Source organism: Lepidochelys olivacea, assembly GCF_965140295.1.
Source record: "Lepidochelys olivacea isolate rLepOli2 genome assembly, chromosome: 7".
In the NCBI taxonomy this organism is placed as follows: Eukaryota; Metazoa; Chordata; order Testudines; family Cheloniidae; genus Lepidochelys; species Lepidochelys olivacea.
Window position 1 is genome coordinate 15,675,882 of NC_140417.1, and position 19,890 is coordinate 15,695,771.

The 19,890-nt window shown below is 41.2% G+C and overlaps 1 protein-coding gene across 1 annotated transcript in view; it reads left to right on the forward strand.

The window, feature by feature from the left end:
* Positions 1-19,890, forward strand: part of ITPR1 (inositol 1,4,5-trisphosphate receptor type 1) — a 258,732-nt gene that overhangs the window by 85,044 nt on the left and 153,798 nt on the right. Inside the window, exons 6-15 of the mRNA XM_084635131.1 lie at positions 643-801; positions 2,285-2,383; positions 4,103-4,186; positions 4,281-4,427; positions 4,692-4,787; positions 6,474-6,518; positions 10,014-10,168; positions 13,861-13,960; positions 14,422-14,582; positions 19,348-19,489. Coding sequence (XP_084491257.1) covers positions 643-801; positions 2,285-2,383; positions 4,103-4,186; positions 4,281-4,427; positions 4,692-4,787; positions 6,474-6,518; positions 10,014-10,168; positions 13,861-13,960; positions 14,422-14,582; positions 19,348-19,489 — 1,188 coding nt within the window. The remainder of the gene's footprint in view (positions 1-642; positions 802-2,284; positions 2,384-4,102; positions 4,187-4,280; positions 4,428-4,691; positions 4,788-6,473; positions 6,519-10,013; positions 10,169-13,860; positions 13,961-14,421; positions 14,583-19,347; positions 19,490-19,890) is intronic.

Here is a 19,890-nt window from a genome sequence, read left to right on the forward strand (position 1 = left end):
GCCAAAAGCATTGTCTTGCTTTCATTAAGATTCAACCCTGCTATGTTTAATCCAAATGAACGTGTGAGCTAGACAATGGGGCTACTATGAGATGGTCCATTATATCCTATAGATATGTATCACCAGTACAGTGAGGTTTATATATGATGTTGCATGGTGTATTGAAACAAAAGGATAAAACGGCACCTCATGGGGAGAGAAGAAATGTTTATAGCTAACCTCATTAGTCTCCCATTTCAGAATGAGCACAGCCACTTGAGAGAAGCCTCACCCATCCCCATGAAGGAAAAGAGTTTTGTCACCAATATCTCCTGGTCCTTGGTATCTGACTGCTGAAACATAGAGCATAATTGGCAAAAGCAGTTTTCTGTTGTCTGTCATCAGAATGATATGGACATTTACGCTAACGGAAGCTGCTCAGTGCCATGAACCAGTCTAAAGCCTACAAAAAATGACTTCAAAACAAGAAGTCCAATTGTCTCTGGATTTGTTATGGCCAGTGTAATATTCAGTCTTCGCAATTGAAGTTAATTTCCATGTATTATGATCAGACGCTCAGACTATTATATAACCTTTAGTCCGTGTTTATCGAAGGAAACCTATGTCTGCCTTTACAGAAACAAATTGTAATTTTTGTTCTAGCTGCTGCACTTAAAAAGTAACAAATACTTGACAGTAAATAAGAGGCTTCCAGCTCTGCTAGAGAAGAATGCTATGAGGGTGACCCTGGATGAAGCTGGAAACGAGGGTTCCTGGTTCTATATACAGCCTTTCTACAAACTGCGTTCCATAGGAGACAGTGTAAGTGCAGATGAACATCAGAAGAAGATGCAAGAAGATTTGGTGTAAAATACAAAGAGCTTGTATCAATTGCTTCCTTACTTTTGACTCATTAAATGTACAGGCTTTTATAACGTGTAATATTAATGGCCACAGCCCTTTTCCTGTGCTGAACAGTGTGGGAGGAGAATCACTATGGTAACTACTGATTTGGAAACAAGGAACGATTAAGATTGGAAGGAATAAGGAATCTAAATACAGTAGCCTTCTAAATCCCCACCAAGTTCAAAATGGCACGAAATGTCAAGTCATTTAGAACAAATATAATTAGTATGTTGGTTCATGGGGCTGTAGTTATGAGTCTTTCAGGTTCTGTTATGAATTTCTGTATCAAGAATTTTATCAGAATTAGACTAAATAAATGGTTGCCTTGCTTGTGGGAGGTGTTGATTCTGAGTTAATACCCTAGTTTTTAATCTCTGGAGATGTCCGTTGTGTTCCCACGTTGGATAAGTGAGAATGAATGTGGTTGTCATAATCCCAAGTAAATGGTTTTCTACCTCACAAAGCCATGATGGACTTTGGCATGGCTCATCAGCCTATATTCAAGAGAAGCCAAGGACTTCAGTATGCTGTGCAGTGCAGCCCTACCTGATAGAGGGCACCCAAACAGGGTAGATTCCATGAAATAGAGCATATCCATATCCATGTAGATTAGACAGTTCATTTCAATGTAGTTATCCCACCACTATGCGAAATACAGCCTTAACTGAATGTCCTTGTCTTTATTTCTTTATTATAGGAATAGCACCTTGAAGATTAATGTAGTTTGTGTTCAGTTAATTTAAAAAGAAGAAACTTCATATAAACTCCATTAATGTTCTGCTTTCTCTGTATTGAAGGGAGTTCAAGTCCCTCAACTAAGATTTTTGTTATGGATATTTTTTTATATATATTTTTTTTTGTCTTAAAGTAAGATTGGGAGGCTTTGGACAAGAAACTGTCCTGGAAGGAACGTATAGGATACGTGGGACCTTCACCCTCCATGATAAAGTACACTCAGCTTACCACACGTGATTGGACCTCATTAATTGAGAGTAAACAGCGTAGGTTAAGACACACAAACTCCTAATGGGGGAGGAGAATCTTTCTGATGACTTTTGGTTTTAGGAATTAATTGTTAGATGTTAGACACAGAAATAACTGTATGGAAGACAAAGACTTAATCAGTGGAAATTTTAGTTTTCCTTTATATGCCACTTAGCCCAGTTGTGTAGGTGTCTTTAAGCCTTAAATAACTCTGAATGTTTTAAATATCCATTTTCTTCTGAAATTGTCAGGGTTTTTGGGTTTTTTTTTTTAAAGATACCAGTGTCTTTCCTATTTACTTTGCATGAAATATCTCTAAACTGTAATCCAATGGCCTAACCTCATTGCTTTACACCCAGAAAAAGGTAACTCTGGGGACCATTTCTGAATCTGATTGCAAAGTACTTCTCTTCAGGTTGTCATTGGAGACAAGGTGGTCCTGAATCCTGTTAATGCTGGTCAGCCCCTTCATGCCAGTAGTCACCAACTGGTTGATAATCCTGGGTGCAATGAGGTAAGTGTAAAATAAATCAAAAGCTTGGCCTGTTAGTGCAGTGGGTGGCACAGAAATTTGGTGTAAATAGAGTTGGAAGGGTCTTTGGAGTTTTCGGCTAAACTAAGGAGCACGCATGTTATGGAATTTCCGATTACCATGCTGGAGAGCATATGCTACACTGCTGTCCCATCCTGTTCATGAAATAACAATACTACTAACTCTGGAGACAGTGTTTCTCACCTTCTTCCTGGTGGGTAAACAGCTGGGCGGGGATTGGTAAGAGCAGGTCTGTTAGGTAAATAACAGGCTATATGGAACAAAGAAGTGAGCGTGGCCCATTCTGCCCAACTGCTTGACTGTAAGAACAGAGATAGTTGAAATGTACTTTTCTGCAAAATCTACCATCCTCCTGACTAGAGCTGAGTGAATAACTAACGAGTGTTTGTTTTTGTTTGGTGGGAGTTCTGAAAAATTAAAAAAAAATAGTTTTCGGGTGAACAAAGTCTGAAAATTCTGAAATGTTTTTGGTGAAATGACCCTGTTTATTCAATCTGAAACAACATTGAGAGCGGAGACCTGGGTTCAAATCCCTGTTCAGAGCAGAGATACAAGCCTGGGTCTTCCACATCCAAGGAGTGCCCTAACCACCAAGCCAGGGTATTCTGGGTCAGGTCAAGTCTCTCTCAGTCTCTCCTGTTGAAGCTGGTTTACTAATCACTGGGTCAGAGAGAGAGTGAGAATGGTTAGGCCACTTGCCTGGGATGTGGGAGACCCAAATTCAAGTTGTTGCTCTAATGAATAATTACTTACATAGAGTAGAACAGTTCAAGGGGACAGATTGAGAAACCTACCTGAGAACAGCCTATAGCAGTGGTCCCCAAACTGTGGGGCACCCCCCATAAGGGTGCAGGGGGGCCTGGGCCAGCACCCACGAGGGGACAGGGAGAGAGCGCGCCACCCAGCCCCACCCTGCCCTGGCCGCAGCCCTGCTCCTGGCTTGGGCCCCTGCCCTCGGCCTATGACCCCCCGCTCTTGGCTCCCGGCCTGGGAGGGGCACAGACACATTCTACTACTGGTAAAGGGGAGGGGAGTGCAAGAGGATAAGTTTGGGGATCACTGGCCTATAGTCTGGTGGTCAAAGCACTCAACTGGGAAAGGAGAGATTAAGGTTCAAATCTCTGCTCCAGAGCGAGGATTTGAACCTGGGTCTCCTACATCCCAGGGAAGTGTCCTAGACCAGTGCTTCTCAAGCTATCTGATGTGGGGGACCAGCAATCTTTTTTTCCAATGCACGTGCAGACCGGCAGCCGATGGCCGGTCTGCGGACCACCACTTTGTTGGTGAACCACATCCAATCCTGTGTTTCTGTGAATCTAGCCTGATTTTTCTTTTTCCTGGTCAAAATTATTTGGTTAATTGGTGTCGGATTTACGAATAGTTTTGGGTCAATCAAGACTGCCTTTTTGGTGAAAAGTGTCATCCAGCTCTATTCTTGACATAGCGAGATGAGGTATCCACGTAATGAGTTAGGTACTAACGTTAAATATAGTTACTGTGATTTTCTGCAGGATTGAGTGCAGGCCATAGTCTTTCTGGATTGGTGTTTCATTTCATTCAGTAGTAAACAGGGATTGCAGTATACTGTTCAAATTCTCTTTCCACTGTAAAGAAAAGGGCAGTGCTTTGCAGTGTTTTACATACTGCTAGTGTGACTAGTGATACTAGTTTTTGTTCTAGGTCAACTCTGTGAACTGCAACACGAGCTGGAAAATAGTCCTTTTCATGAAATGGAGTGATAACAAAGATGATATTTTAAAAGGGGTAAGTTTGGAAATTCATCTTGCTGCTGGCTTTTTAATAGTGTGATGTCTGTATTGTCTAGTTTGTGATGATCATTCTGTCTTGGCTTTGACAGGGAGATGTGGTAAGGTTGTTTCATGCGGAGCAGGAGAAATTTCTGACTTGCGATGAGCACAGAAAGAAGCAGCATGTCTTCCTGAGAACTACGGGGAGACAGTCGGCCACTTCGGCAACTAGTTCAAAAGCACTGTGGGAAGTCGAGGTAAGGACGGCATCTCTGAGGCTGCACAAGTGGTTTTATTGTAACGATTGGTGCTTTTATTTAAAACCTTGCTCCACATGATTGATTTAGTTATTTTTTTTTTAAGTAAGATTTCCATCTAGATACTGGGCTAGATGGACCTTTGGTCTGACCCAGTATGGCCGTTCTTATGTTCTTACATGCCTGAAGGTGAAATACAACAGTACTAACCTGAGGGGCAAGCCACTGAAATTCAGAATATGGCCCCTCTTTCTCTTTTTCCAGGTGGTGCAACATGACCCTTGTCGAGGTGGTGCAGGATACTGGAATAGTCTTTTTCGGTTCAAACATCTTGCTACTGGACACTACTTAGCAGCAGAGGTAAATACCATGGGGAGGACCCATAAACTCTGCCTCTTCTCCTGTCAGTGCTGTCTTCCTTTATCCCTTCCTGAAAAATTGTGGTTGCCTAACTAATTGAGGATTGGAAACATATTAGTGAATGATCACTATGTAGGATTAGTATTACTAAGGATGAAATTATGCATGAATAGGGAGTATCAAAGTGCCAGACCCATGAAACAAGATATTTTCTTGAAAGATGCTTGGAAAAAACACTGCACTATAAGAATGACAATGGGTCCCTACTGTTTTTGTTAGGGATGGGTGGTGACTTCTTTTTGTTAAAAAGTTTAGACAATAAGTGTCACAATTTTATGTAAACAATCAACATCAAGATGAGCTCATTAGTGGGAAAGTGAATTGTACTGTGAATGGGGAGAACCTGTCGCTACATGTTTGGGGAAATAAATTAAACCCATTGTTGGATCCTCTGGATTTTTTTTATTTCCAAACAGAACATAAAATTGTTCATAAAAGAGAAGTTAAGAGTTATAGAAGCCTTCTAGGAATTGTCATGAACATTTACCTATCCAAGCATTTTCAAAGGTGAACTGTTAATACCTGTGAATACTCACTGAAACTAGCCTGACTCTGTGTATCTTGAAACACACTTGTGTAAATGAAGACAAGCATATTTGTAAAAGTAAGATGCTGGGGATATGCAAGGGAGGTTGGAGTAAAGAAAGGCAATATAGCCCATCATGGTGAACGCAAGAGTTCAGTTGAAATAATCCTGCTTTATGCTTTTCTAGTAAGCAGATTCCAAAACACTTAGTAGCATTTTGCCAAGTACAAAATGGATCAACAGGACTGGTGGATTATAGAGGTTGCTTAGCAAATCCTGGGCTGGTTAATCAGCTGTGAAAACATGGAAACACACTGATGCAAAGATGAAATGGGAGAAATTGATGAATTTGTGCATATTATGGCAAAAATAGTTTTTATCAAGGGAACATTTCAAATGATGACATGATCAAGATGTTTCTTGTAGCGACTTCTAAAGCTGGTTGAAATGTTTTGAAATTTAATTGTGATTTCAAAATTTAAAAGCTTGACAAAATTTTCACAAAATTTCCTTGTTTCCCGGCTTTAGTGATGTCCTGAGCTGGTTAGTTGAGTCTCTTTTGCAAGTTTGCTGATTGCTTAATTCTGTTCCTGGCTACACAACTGCCTGGTTCGTTTTTGTCTGTTTTTGTTTTTGCTTTTTAAAAGTTGATCGCATTGTATGTGTTTATAGATTCCGAGGCCTGAAGGGACCAGTATGGTAAACTAGTCTGAAATATAACACAGGCTGATGTATAACACAGGCTACAGAACTTCCCAAAAATAATTCCTAGAGCATATTTTCTAGAAAAACATCCAATCTTGGTTAAAAAATTGCCAGTGATGGACAACCCAGCACAACCCTTAATAAATTGTTCCAGTGGTTAATTGCCCTCACTGTTAAAAATGTCTGCCTTATCTGCCGTCTGAATTTGTCTACTTTCAACTTCCAGCCATTGGATCTTGTTATGCTTTTGTCTGCTAGACTGAAGAACCCAACATGGTGTACTTCTGTAGAAAAAGATGCATCTGCTATGGAATAAGCTAGATCTCCCTGAGGAAATTTTATACTCGGGGTTGGAAAACTAAACTGTTGACTTGCCTGTGATTCTGTTTCATCAGGTAAACCCTGACTATGAGGAAGATGGCCAGGAGTGTCAATCCTCAGTAAGTATAGGCAAAAGTACAGTTTTGCCCCTGATTAGGAAGGCTTGACTCAAGCCTTGGTGTCTGATTGGCAAGTGAACAGATGATACAAGGCATTTCTGCTACGAAAGAAAGTCGAAATTAAGCATGGCTGGAAGGTACTGCATGCAGTGCTCTATCCTGAGGCTGACTACTGAAGATTGGTGTAGTAGGCTTTAGAGGATGTTGAAAAGCTATGCACTTCTAGGTATCGTGATTCTTGAATAGCTCCTCTCAGGATAGCATCTGAACCATTTCTCAGAAAGCTGAACTCGTCACCTCTTCGATGCATTTTCTTTCTCCAAGTCTGAAGAGCAAGTTTCTCAAGATGAGATCTGTTACTAAATATCCCGAATGCTGCCTTTATCCCGGGGGCCAAATGAAGTGGTTGATTTCACAAATGAAAGCCATCTCTAAGGAACAATTTCTCATCTGTTAAATTATCATAGGAAAACCATGATAAATAATTAGGCTATAAAACAAGAACCGTGCCCAACCAGTGGTTAATTTTGATGTCATTGTTTTGAATGACCAGTAAAAGCGAGTGTGATGTCCTTTCCAATAAATGTTGTGGAGTTACATCACACTTACTCAAGATGCTGTTTGATTTACATGATAGAGTATGAATTACCAGAAGCCTCCTATTGATGTGACTAGGGAAGCAGACATACTGTATGGCCACTGTATTTGCAAATCAAAACTATTTGTGACAGCAGGTATAACTGGAACAGCACTTTCCCTTGTGGATTGTATTTTTCATTTGGATGAGACTGTAGGCTTATGATGCCATAACCTCTATTTCCTAATCAATGTCCTGCATAAGGGAAGATGGCTTTGTTTAGAAATCAGGAAGAAAAGCTTGTCTCCGTGGAGAAGAGAAGAATGTATCTTGATGCATGGAAGGGAGAAAAGCTCAAATTTTCTTTGTAGGCGTATTAGTTGGCCTGTCACCTTGTCTACATATGAAAGTCATCTAAAGTGGTAACCATTAAAAAAAACATTTGCCACCAGATACCCAAAAGTTACTCCAGTTATTTCCCGTTATAACTCATTTTCCTGTACTGCTTTGTAGAAAATGCTGCCCTCCTGGCGACACTATTTAGTACATATTCTGGATAGTGAAAACCAACTTCTATCTTCACTTTCTAGGAAAACACTAATGGTTTCTAGTACCTCTTTGGAAATCAGAAAAGACTTTCATTTTTGCCACTGTCATTACACACAAGTCCCTCATTCCAAAATGAGTTCAGGTGTTGATGGAATCTTGGAGTAAACTTTGATAAGTGAAAAGAAAAGGAGTACTTGTGGCACCTTAGAGACTAACCAATTTATTTGAGCATGAGCTTTTGTGAGCTACAGCTCACTTGCGAATACAGACTAACACGGCTGTTACTCTGAAACCTTTGTTAAGTGGTTTCTGGTTTTCTGCTTATACTTCTTCACCACCAGGTGGCGAAAATAGACCATAAACAAATGACAAGAGCACATAATCTCTCTAACATACAAATATGGTTTAAACTCCTTTAACTTAGAAATGGTGTTAGCATCCTAACCTTATTTGGGTACAGTAACTTTATTCAAGCCTAAATCATTCTCAAGACTGCAAGTCTCTCTGCACAGTATGTGCCCTGGCTTTCTTTCCTTATCCCTCAATTAATGATCAGTGCAGAGGTTTGATTTGAATGAGCATGAATAATATGTCCCAAACTGCACCCTTCAACATTACAGGGGATCCATTGTGTGAATTTTGCAATGATGCTTTTGTAGGTGAAACTTTAGTTCTGCGTGGATGTAATAATCTTATCTAAGATCTCTCACTTTCTATTGCCTGTTGTTTGCTGCTCCCTGGTTTGTAGCTTTGCCATAATTTCTAGAATTGGCTAGGATATTGCCTCAGCTGCCAGACATAGTGAATTGTATGAATTTTCAGCAGCTGCCATGTTTGGAGATCAGCAAGAGGTTTGTTGAAGGCAAATGAAGGTTTTGAGAATTCAGTACAAGTGTAGAGTAGATTGAATATATAGCTGCATTTGTTTAAAATGCAAATCACCAATTTGCATGTCTAGTCCATATATTTACCATCCTATTACTGAAGGACAAATCAAAACTGTAAATATCTCCACTTCACAGCCAAGTTCACTTGCTACAAATGTCATAATGACAGAATATCCTGAAGTACATATATAACACTGTAAGCATTCTATAGCTTTCATACAATCCTAGCTCTTTGAACTCCTCAAGTTCAGATTTTCAGAAATAGATTGTTTTAAGTTTAGGCTCCTAATTCACTGCTGAGGTCCCTTACTAAGTGGCCTGACGTTCACCAGTACTGAGATCCCAACATTTCCCATTGAAGTTCATTGGAGTTGTTGGTTCTCAGCTCATTTTAAAAATCATGTTTAAATATGGGCCTTGGGCCCCTGTGTTTTGAAAGTCTTGGCCTCACTTGCTAACATCTTTACCTTACTGATTGGAGATTCCTGCTGATGTTCCCAAGAAAGGTCTTAAAGGAAGAGTGAACCACAGCTTTTCCTCATATTTTCCCACCTTGAGCTTCAGTTTTTCTGACTTTGCTACTTTATACTTTTCAGAGTGGTAGCCGTGTTAGTTTGTATCAGCAAAAACAACATTATCTACTTGATAATGTAGTCATCCAAGTTCTTGTTCATTTAAGAAATGTTGGTGATTTCACGTCTCAATGCATTAATAAAGCTAAATTCATTAATGAAAGTATTAACCTGGTCAACACTTAATATTGTGCTAGCAGATGTTGTTGCCTTGTTTTTCTGTTGTGCATTGGACACATTTGAATGTGCAAGGCTAAATGCCGTGAACTGAGGTGAAAACTACCAGCTGGCTAACTTCTCGGTTACCTTTCATTGTTTCGTCAGTGACTGACCACTATAATTCCGTTTCTGCTGTTGGAATCCGTTAGATACCGTTAATATTGACGTGACTGGGAAACAGAATTGCCAGCTGTCATTTTTGCTGCTTACAAAATATTTATTTAAAATTATAGTTATCAAGTAGACTTCTGGAGCCCTTCAGCAGCAGTCTCTAGGGTAAGGCTTTTGTCGGACATGGATCATCTGCAGCAGAGTCTGAAGCTAATCTGGGTTTTCAGTGTGTTGTGAAGTGAATGTTTTGGCAATTTGAGTGTATTTTCTGGCACTTAATGTAAAAAGACATAGACACAGCATTACTTAGGAATTATTACATTATAACCCAGAGATGTTCAAAAGTTACCAACAGCAGACAAAGTGAAGAACTGTATTTGGCAAAAGCAGCTAATTGTCTGTCAGTTTTATTTCTGTTCTAAAGCACAGCTGGAGCTTCTGCTAGTACCAGCGCTTGGAGAGGTTGATATTTGTGTGCACAAATTATAAAACACACTGATATAATGCTTGGCTTTTCACACTGGTCTGACAGTTCTTGGGATAGCATTTCTGACTTCATTTGATTGGATTCTTTCCATAGACAGATCCTGACCAAGATGCATCCAGAAGAGGGTTGCATAATGCTCAGGAGAAGATGGCTTACTCTCTGGTGTCCGTACCTGAAGGAAACGATATCTCCTCTATCTTTGAGCTGGACCCCACCACTTTACGAGGGGGAGATAGCCTTGTCCCAAGGTATGATGGTTAAATTCAATAGGTTCTCACTTCTTACAGGCTTACAGCAGTACCCAGTTTGAGTTGAATATCCTCCTTGGATGATGTTGCTACTGGAACCACGGGATGCTGAAAGATGGCGACACTACAGCATTTATTTTTAAGATTACAGAACAGTTTTTCACTGTTTCTCTTTCAAGTTAATTAAAGGTATTACTAGTAGTAACACCTGACAGTTATATAGTACTTCATCAATATATCTTCAAGAAATTTATAAAGGAGATGGCAATATCATTTTCCCCACGTTCCAGCGGGGGAAACTGAGGCACAGAGCGGAAGTGACTTGCCCAAGGTCCTGCAGCAAGCCAGGGATAGGATTCAGGTCTCCTGAATTCATGTTCACACTCTATCTATATTGCTAAAGGGTTAGGTTAAAAAAAAAAGGGGGGGGGGCTCCAGAGGTGATCCCAGCAATTATAGGCCTGAAAGCCTGACTTTAGTACTGGGCAAACTGGTTGAAACTATAACCAAGAACAATATTGTCAGACATATAGCTGAACATAATTTGTTGAGGAAGAGTCAACATGGTTTTAGTAAAGGGAAATCATGCCCCACCAATCAACTAGAATTCTTTGAGGGGGTCAACAAACATGTGGACCAAGGGGAGCCAGTGGATATAGTGTACTTAGATTTTCAGAATGCCTTTGACAAAAGCTCTTACGCAAAGTAAGCTGCCATGGGATAAGAAAGAAGGTGCTCTCATGGATTGGTAACTGATTAAAAGATAGGAAACAAAGGGTAGGTATAAATGGTCAGTTTTCAGAGTGGAGAGAGGTAAATAGTGGTGTCCTCCAGGGGGTCTGTTCTGGGACCAGTCCTATTCAACATATTCATAAATGATCTGGAAAAAGGGGTCAACAGTGAGATGGCAAAATGTACAGATACAAAATTACTTAAGATAGTTAAGACCCAGGCAGACTGAGAAGAGCTACAAAAGGATCTCACAAAATTGAGTGACTAGGCAACAAAATGGCAGATGAAATTTAATGTTGATAAATGCAAAGTAATGCACATTGGAAAGCATAGTCCCAACTACACATATAAAACAACGGGGTCTAAATTAGCTGTTACCACTCAAGAAAGAGATCTTGGAGTCACTGTGCAGCGGCAGTCAAAAAAGCGAACAGAATGCTGGGAATAATTAAAGAATAGATAATAGGACAGAAAATATCATGTTACCTCTATATAAATTGATGATATGCCCACATCTTGAATACTGTGTGAAGACGTGGTCGCCCCATCTCAAAAAAGATATATTGGAATTGGAAAAGGTTCAGAAAAAGACAACAAAAATGATTAGGGGTATGGAATGGCTTCCATATGAGGAGAGATTAATAAGACTGGGACTTTTCAGCTTGGAAAAGAGACAGCTAAGGGGAGATATGATTGAGGTCTATTAAATCATGACTGGTATAGAGAAAGTAGATAAGGAAGTGTTCTTTACTACTTCTCATAATACAAGAACTAGGGGTCACCAAATGAAATTAATAGGCAGCAGGTTTGAAACAAATAAAAGGAAGCATTTCTTCACACAACGCACAGTCAACCTGTGGAACACCTTGCCAGAGGATGTTGTGAAGGCCAAGACCGTAACAGGGTTCAAAAAAGAACTAGATAAATTCATGGGGGATAGGCCCATCAATGGCTATTAGCTGGGATGGGCAGGAATGGTGTCCCTATCCTCTGTTTGCCAGAAGCTGGGAATGAGCGACAGGGAATGGATCACTTGATGATTACCTATTCTGTTCATTCCCTCTGGGTCACCTGGCACCGGCCACAGTCGGAAGACAGGATACTGGGCTAGGTGGACCAAAGGTCTGACCTAGTAGGGCCATTCTTATGTTCTAGGTGTGTGAATTCTGCATATTGCTCCTCATGCTCAACAGTGTTATTTTCTACTAATGAAACATTTTAATGGCGCTATTTATTCACTACATGCATTACAAACTTAGTTAAGACACATTGCATGCTCCAAAGATGAAGTAATCTGCTTTTTATATAAATAATTTGCATTTTGTCTAAACTGATTGATCTCCAGGTCAGAATCAATGAACTCCATGTGTCCTATTTAGTAAACTAAATTGAGTTCCTTTCAGTGAGTGTCTTGTATGGCTTTCAGCAGTTGTACAGGTGCAGATATGTGGTGGCTAATACTTCCTTTGTAGCCATTCTCTTGCATTGTACTTTTTTGGTAAGTGCAAAGCATAGATCTAGAGGAGACCAATAGGAGCAAAGCCTTTCTGAAGCCAACACTAGGAATAAAATTATTCCACGATGGTCATCAGTTGTCACAGATAAGCAGTTCTTAAAAACTTGAAGAGTGTCAGCTTTTTTGTATAGTTAGGCTTAAGGGTCTCTGTGACTAGGAAGTTTCTTGAGACCATGTAAAAACTATTGATGTGACTCTACCTTTTAGGCATAAAACTTTTAGAGTATGTCTACACTGTAACTGGGAGGTGTGGGTCCCAGCACAGGCAAGCAGATTTGCTCAAGCTCCTCTTGAGTTAGCGCACTAAAATAGCATTGTGACATGGGCAGCAGCTTGGGCTAGCCACCTGAGTCCAAGCCTGATCCCCTGGGTCTGAGCTTGGATGGCTAGCCCAAGCTGCTGCCATGTCACAATGTCCACACCGCTGGTATTAGCATGCTAGCTCAAGAGGAGCTCATGCAAGTCTGCCTACCCGTGCTGGGAATCACACCGCTGAGAAGGTGTAGGCATACCCTTCACGTTTGTGTGGGTAAACTTGAACTTGTTTGTTTTACTGCAAATTGTTTCAGAATATTTGTGTTAGTCACTAAAGGTGAGCCACCTTAACAGAGCTTGAGTTTTAAGTAACATTTCGTGGCTAAGTTGAAATTCCAGCTCCAAAACAAGGGAACAAAAAAACTGTTCATGTGTAATTGTGATTACATGAGTGCTGTGCATGCTTCCTACACACACAAATCAATGCTCGGCTAGCTTAATCCTTCCTGGATTGCCCTGCTGTTCTAGTTCTTAGTCTGTCAGTAGATTGACATGATGCCCCTGGTTGTGGTTTTTGATCTGAGCTGTGGCTTAGGTTGAGACCACCAAATTTGTGGAAAATTTTGACCTAACAGAAATTTAAACCAATGTCTTCTGAGGTGAAAGGACTGCTAGCAGTCCCCTAGTCTTTGCTGCTTTATACTATTAAATAAATATATCGGGCGCAGAGAGTGCATGCGCGTGTGTGTGTGAGGTGAGTGTCCCCTGTGGCAACTTTTTTGTTTTTTATGGGAACAATTTTTTATTACTTTCTGTGACGCTTGAACAGGTTATAGATTGTGCATGGTAAGTGGCCAAATGGTTTTCAAAGAATAAGTACTGCTTTCGGGTAGCTTTTCCTTTCCCATTTATGCACAGGAATTGTTGGAAGTTCAGCTGCAGTAAGTTAAGATATAGATGCACTTTGGAGTGGAGTTCACAATACAGAAAAAACTGAAGAGTTTTAACTTGTGTTGCTAATTTGAAAAGCTTTATTCTAATTATGGGACACCCTGTTTCCAGCAGAAAATAATCTGTCTCCGATTAGTCGTTCCTGCCAATGACTTGGAAGTTGTACACACCTAGGATTACTGATCAATTACGTGTCTTGGAAACTGTCTAATTGTTACAACTATTGGCTGTGTTGTAGGAACTCCTATGTCAGGCTTAGACACCTGTGTACTAACACCTGGGTTCATAGCACCAACATCCCAATTGATAAAGAAGAAGAGAAACCTGTGATGCTTAAAGTAAGTCCTGTAACTTTAACAAATCCTTCTTTTGACTTCTGTGTTTTCATAAAAATACTTCCAATATTAAAAATGTTGAGCCCTTGAGGCTTATTATTCTGCTGAGTTAGTCAAATAACAGTGCAATATTAAGTATTGTAACGAAAAAATTAAGCACTAACATTAGTTGAGTGATTGGGCTTTTTAGTTTTCTCTATAATGTAATCATCAGGAACAGCATGTCTTTTGGGTGTTTGTGGTTTGTCTGGTTTGAGACTGCAAAAGTCTTGAATTGGAGAACTATAGATTTGCATTGAAGTGTTTTGTTGTTAAACTTATTCTATCAAAAATCTTGTACTGCTGTTTCTAATCTCAACTGTTAGGACTGTGGTTTCTTTCATGTCTTAATATTACTGAGTTACTTTACTGCTGCTTTGCCCCTTTTTGTCTTGGTGTGATACTAAAATTGCCTTGGGTTTTAGATTGGTACCTCTCCAGTAAAAGAGGACAAAGAAGCTTTTGCTATAGTACCAGTTTCTCCTGCAGAAGTTCGGGACTTGGACTTTGCAAACGATGCAAGCAAAGTGTTGGGTTCCATTGCTGGCAAGTTGGAAAAGGGAACGATCACCCAGAACGAAAGAAGGTAGGAGGCTCAAGAAGCAAGCTTCTTGTACTAATAGGGCTGCTGCCTTTACTGAAGTTAGTTTTATTCCCCACCCTTGTGTTTGAAAGAACAAAGAGAACCTTGGGAATTACAGACCGGTCAGCCTAACTTCGATAACTGGAAAGACTGTGGAACAAATTATTAAAAATCATGTTGTAAGCACATGGATGGTGATGGGGTTATAAGTAATCGCTAGCATGGATTTGTCAGGAACAAATCTTTCACAGGGTTACTGGCCTAGTGGATGGAGGGAAGCAGTAGATATGATATATCTTGATTTTAATAAGTCTTTTGACACCATCCCACATGACATTCTCATAAGCAAACTATGGAGATGTGGTCTAGATGAAATTACTATAAAATGGCTTTACAGCTGGTTGAAAGACCATGCTCAAAGAGTAGTTATCAACTACTAATTGCTTACTGGAGAAGTTTGCTTCCCCCACATGCCTTCACAGAGGGGATGAATATAGGCTTGTGGGGAGCATCACCAATGAATCCCGGCACAATATAGATCACATGGACCAAAACCCGTGCATATAGAAAGCAGTGGACCCCATCCATGACTGTTCATTATACCCTGAAAACTGTCAAACTGGGAGGGTGTATCTAGTAGGGTCCCACAGGGGTCAGTCCTGGATCCGATGCTTTTCAGTATTTTCATTATAACATTTGCAGGTGACACCAAACTGGGAGGGGTTGCAAGATCTTTGGAAAACAGGATTAGAATTCAAAGCGACCTTGACAGATTGGAGAATTGGTCTGAATGCAACAGGATGAAATTCAATAGCCTAGGCCCTAGTGCAGAGTACTTCACGTAAGGAGGAAAAATCAAATGCACACCTACAAAATGGGGAATAACTGACTAGATGGTAGTACTTCTGAAAAGGATCTGGGGGTTATAGTGAATTGTAAATTGAATGAGTCAACAATGTGATACAGTTGTGAAAAAGGCTAATATCATTCTGGGGTTTATTAACAGGAGTGTCATATGTAAGAAATAGGAAGTTATTGTCCTGCTCTACTCAGCACTAGTGAGGCATCAGCTGGATTACTGTGTCCAGTTCTGCGTGCCACGTTTTAGGAAAGATGGGGACAAATTGGAGATAGTCCAGAAGAAAAAGAAAAAAAAGAGAAGAAGTTTAGAAAATGTGCCTTTGAAGGAAAGGTTAAAAAGCTGAGCATGTTTAGTCTTGAAAAGAGAAGACTGAGGGGGAACTTGATAACACTCTTCAAATAAGTTAAAGGCTGTTATAAAGAGAACAGTGATCAGTTGTTCTCCATGTCCACTGAAGGTAGGATAAGAAGTAATGGACTTAATCTGCAGCAAGGGAGATTTAGGTTAGAAAAACTAGAAAAATTAGAAAAACTTTCTAACTACAGGGGTAGTTACACTCTGGAATAGGCTTCCCTGGGAGGTTGTGGAAACCTTATCGTTGGAGGTTTTTAAAAAGAGGTTGGACAAACATCTGTCAGGGAGATCTAGGTTTACATGGTATTGGTACAGCTCAAGGGGTTGGATTTGATTATTGATATCTACCTTACATTTCTATGATTCTGTGATATCAGAGGATCTCAGTCTCTGTTCCCTGAAGCCCTCCTTGATTTTTTGCAGAATTGATATCTTAGGAACTAGACTGAGGGTCTCAAACACGCGGGCCACATGCAGCCCCCAGAGTTATTTCCTGTGGCCTGCCATAGTTCCCCTCACCCCCCACCTCTGCCCCCCCAGCACGCTGAGTCCTGGCTCCTCGGCCTGCCGCCAAACAGCTGTTTGGTGATGCTTAGGACTTTCCAGGAGGGAGGGGGGAGGGACACAGCATGTTCAGGGCAGCAGGCGGGGGTTGTGGATGGCGGGAGCGCTGCGAACGCAGGCTGGAGGACTCAGGAGGAGGACAGGACAGCTGCACAACTGGCCGCAGAGAAGCGGCGCTTTGCAGGGGAAACTGCTGCTTCTCTCCGGCTGCCCCTGCTCCTCCTGAGTCCTCTGCCCATGTTCGCAGGGCCACATTCCAAAAGGGGCTTTAGAGCTGCAGCCCAGGGCCCTGCAGTCCCTGCAATCTGGGCGGCTCTGCCTGGCGGCGGGCGGCTCCCAGAATCGCGGCCATGGGGGCGGTGCCGCACTGCGCGGAACCACCTGCACCCCCCCTGCACCAAACAGGAGCTGCCCCAGGTAAGTGCTCTGCCCCCCTTGCCTGCCCCAGCCCTGTGCCCCCTCCCACACCCTAAGTCCCTAACTCCTGCCCAGACCCCGCACCCCCACCCTGAGCCTCCTCCCATACCCTAACTCCTGCCCAGACCCTGCACCCCCACCCTGAGCCCCCTCACACACCCTAACTCCCCCCCAGCCCTGAGCCCCAGGAGGAGAATGGAGAAAAAAAAATAAAAAATGGGGGGGGGGGATAAGAGAGTGCTCCCCCACAGGGGCCCAAAAATGAAGCTGAGCACAGGGCCCCACTAACTCTAAATCCGCCACTGTGAAAAGGTGTCAGTGATGCGGCCCTCGGGCCAATGTACTAATCCTCATGTGGCCCTCGTGGTGATTTGAGTTTGAGATCCCTGAACTAGACACTAGACCTCAACTGTATGCACTTAGAACAAATTTTGAAAGAGAGCACAGTTAACATAGAGGTAAACAGTAATTGTCATAAAGTATAATGTGATTTTACAAAAGGTAGATCGAGTAAGGTAGATCTGGTCTATTTCTTTGAGAAGATAACCAGTTATCTAGATAAATGAAATGCAGTTGATCTAATCTACCTGGATTTCAGTAAAGCATTTGATACCGTTCCACATGGGAAATTATTAGTTAAATGGGAGAAGATGGGGATTGATATAAGAATTAAAAGGTCAGTAAGGATCTGGTTAAAAGGGAGACTACAGTGGGTTATGTTGAAAGGTGAACTATCAGACTGGAGTGAGGTTACTAGCGGAGTTCCTCGAGGATCAGTTCTGGGACCAATCTTCTTTAACATTTTCAGTAATGACTTTAGCACGCTCTCACTTTCTGTGCCAATAAAATTTGCAGATGATGCAAATTTGGTATGAATTGCAAAGACCGAGGAGAACCAGAATCTCATATGAGAAGATTTGGATGACCTTGAAAACCAGAGTAATAGAAATGGGATGAAATTTAATAGTTATGCATTTAGAAACTAACAAGACTTTTCACTATAAACTGAGTACTTCCCATTTTGAAGTGACAGAGAAGGAGAAAGATCTGGGTGTATTTGTCGATCAGAGGATGACTAAGAGTTACCAATGTGATGCGACCGTGAAAAAAAGCTAATATAATCCTAGGATGCATCAGGTGAGGTATTTCCAGTAGAGCTAAGAAAGTATTATTACCATTATACAAGGCACTGGTGAGACCTCATTTCTAATACTGTGTGCAATTCTGATCTTCTATGTATGTTTAAGAAAGATGAATTCAAAATGGAACAGGGAGCGAGAAGGGCTACTAGGATGATCAGAGGAATGGAGAACCAACTTAAGGAACTTGGCTTGTTTAGCCTAACACAGCAAAGGTTGAGGGGAGATATGATTGCTCTCCACAAATACATCAGAAATATAAGCACCAGGGAGGAAGAGAAGTTACTTAAGGACTAATGTTGGCACAAGAACAAATGATATAAACTGGTCATGAGTACATTTAGATCTGAAATTAGACAAAGGTTTCTAATCTTTGAGGAGTTAAGTTCTGGAACAGCCTTTCAAGAGGGGTATGGGGGGGGAACCTAACTTCTTTCAAGACTGAGCTTGGTAAGTTTAATAAAGGGGATGTATGATGAGACTGCCTACAATGGCATATGGCCCATGTGCAACTGCTAATTTGAAATATCCCCAGCAGCTGGACATGGGACACTAGACGGGGAGGATTCTTTCCCAGGTGTCTGGCATGTTCAGGGTCTAACTGATTTGCTATATTTGGGGTCAGGAAGGAATTTTCTTGCAGGCCAGATTGGCAGAAAGACTGGTTTTTTTCCACCTTCCTCTGCACGATGGGGCATGGGTCACCTGCTGGTTTAAACTAGAGTAAATAGTGGATTCTTTGTAACTTAATCTTTAAATCAAGATTTAACTCAGTAACTCAGCCAGAGGTTATGGGCCTACTAAAGGAATGGATAGGTGAGGTTCTGTAGCCTGCAAAGTGCAGGAGGTCAGACTAGAGCTGATCATTATGGTCCCTTCTGGCCTATGAATCTGTATTCATTGTAGGGCTGGGAGGAATGGTCCATTGCGTGCCTATGTTGAAACAGTCTGGAAAATGAATGTGGAACATCTAATTTAACTTGCTTCAAGGGCTGAACACATGACTTCTTGCAACCCCCCCCCCCCCTCACCCCTTGCAGTGTCTGTAGAATTTGTGACTACATGTAATGAATGTGTACAGCCTGGTACATAGAAATAAGGACCTTAAACTTCCAAAATGTAGGCCTCTATTTGAGTTAAGAGGCCCTCTATCTGATTATCTGGCCGTACAATAACACAATAGCCAGTGTATTGAGCACTAAAGATACGGCATTTCCACTTCCTCTGTAATGTGGCTATTTAACAATAAATCTACATCAACCAGGAAAACTAGTTTCCAGTTAGTTGTTGTTCCACTCCCATGTGCTCTTACCTCTGGATTATCTCCTGGTTAAATCGTTTTAACATAACATTTGAAACATTTCAGTCTTTGTTAATTCTTTTCACAACTGACTGTTCCAATTCTGTGTTGACACTTTTGTTTTTTATATAGGTCTGTTACCAAGCTGCTGGAAGATTTGGTTTACTTTGTTACGGGTGGAACTAATTCTGGGCAAGATGTGCTTGAAGTGGTATTTTCTAAACCAAATCGTGAGCGGCAAAAGCTGATGAGAGAGCAAAATATCCTAAAGCAGGTAAGATCGTTTTCATCATGTGACAGAGATTCTGAGGAGAGAGTAGGTGCTCGGAATACAGGAACAGTACAAGTTAGTTGGGATAAGGCAAATTCTGCCTCATTAGCTTTGAGCAATCTTCTGGCGGTGTCGGTCAAAGTGTAACTCTGGGTGTCCCATTGCTGGAAGATACCACAAGGGGCAGAACCAAAGGATAAAAGGAAAAGCATCTAGGGTTGGACATAAGTGATCAGCCACGTCCTTTTCAGAGACTGCTCCTTTGTCCAGACTTTGCAGCTATAAGAAGCTTTATGGAAGTTCATGTGAAAGAAACTGATGGCTTCCAGAATTGACATGTGGCTGTGGTGGTGTAGGCAAGATTTAAACTATGCTCTGGTTCTGACAAGACAGAGGCCATAAAG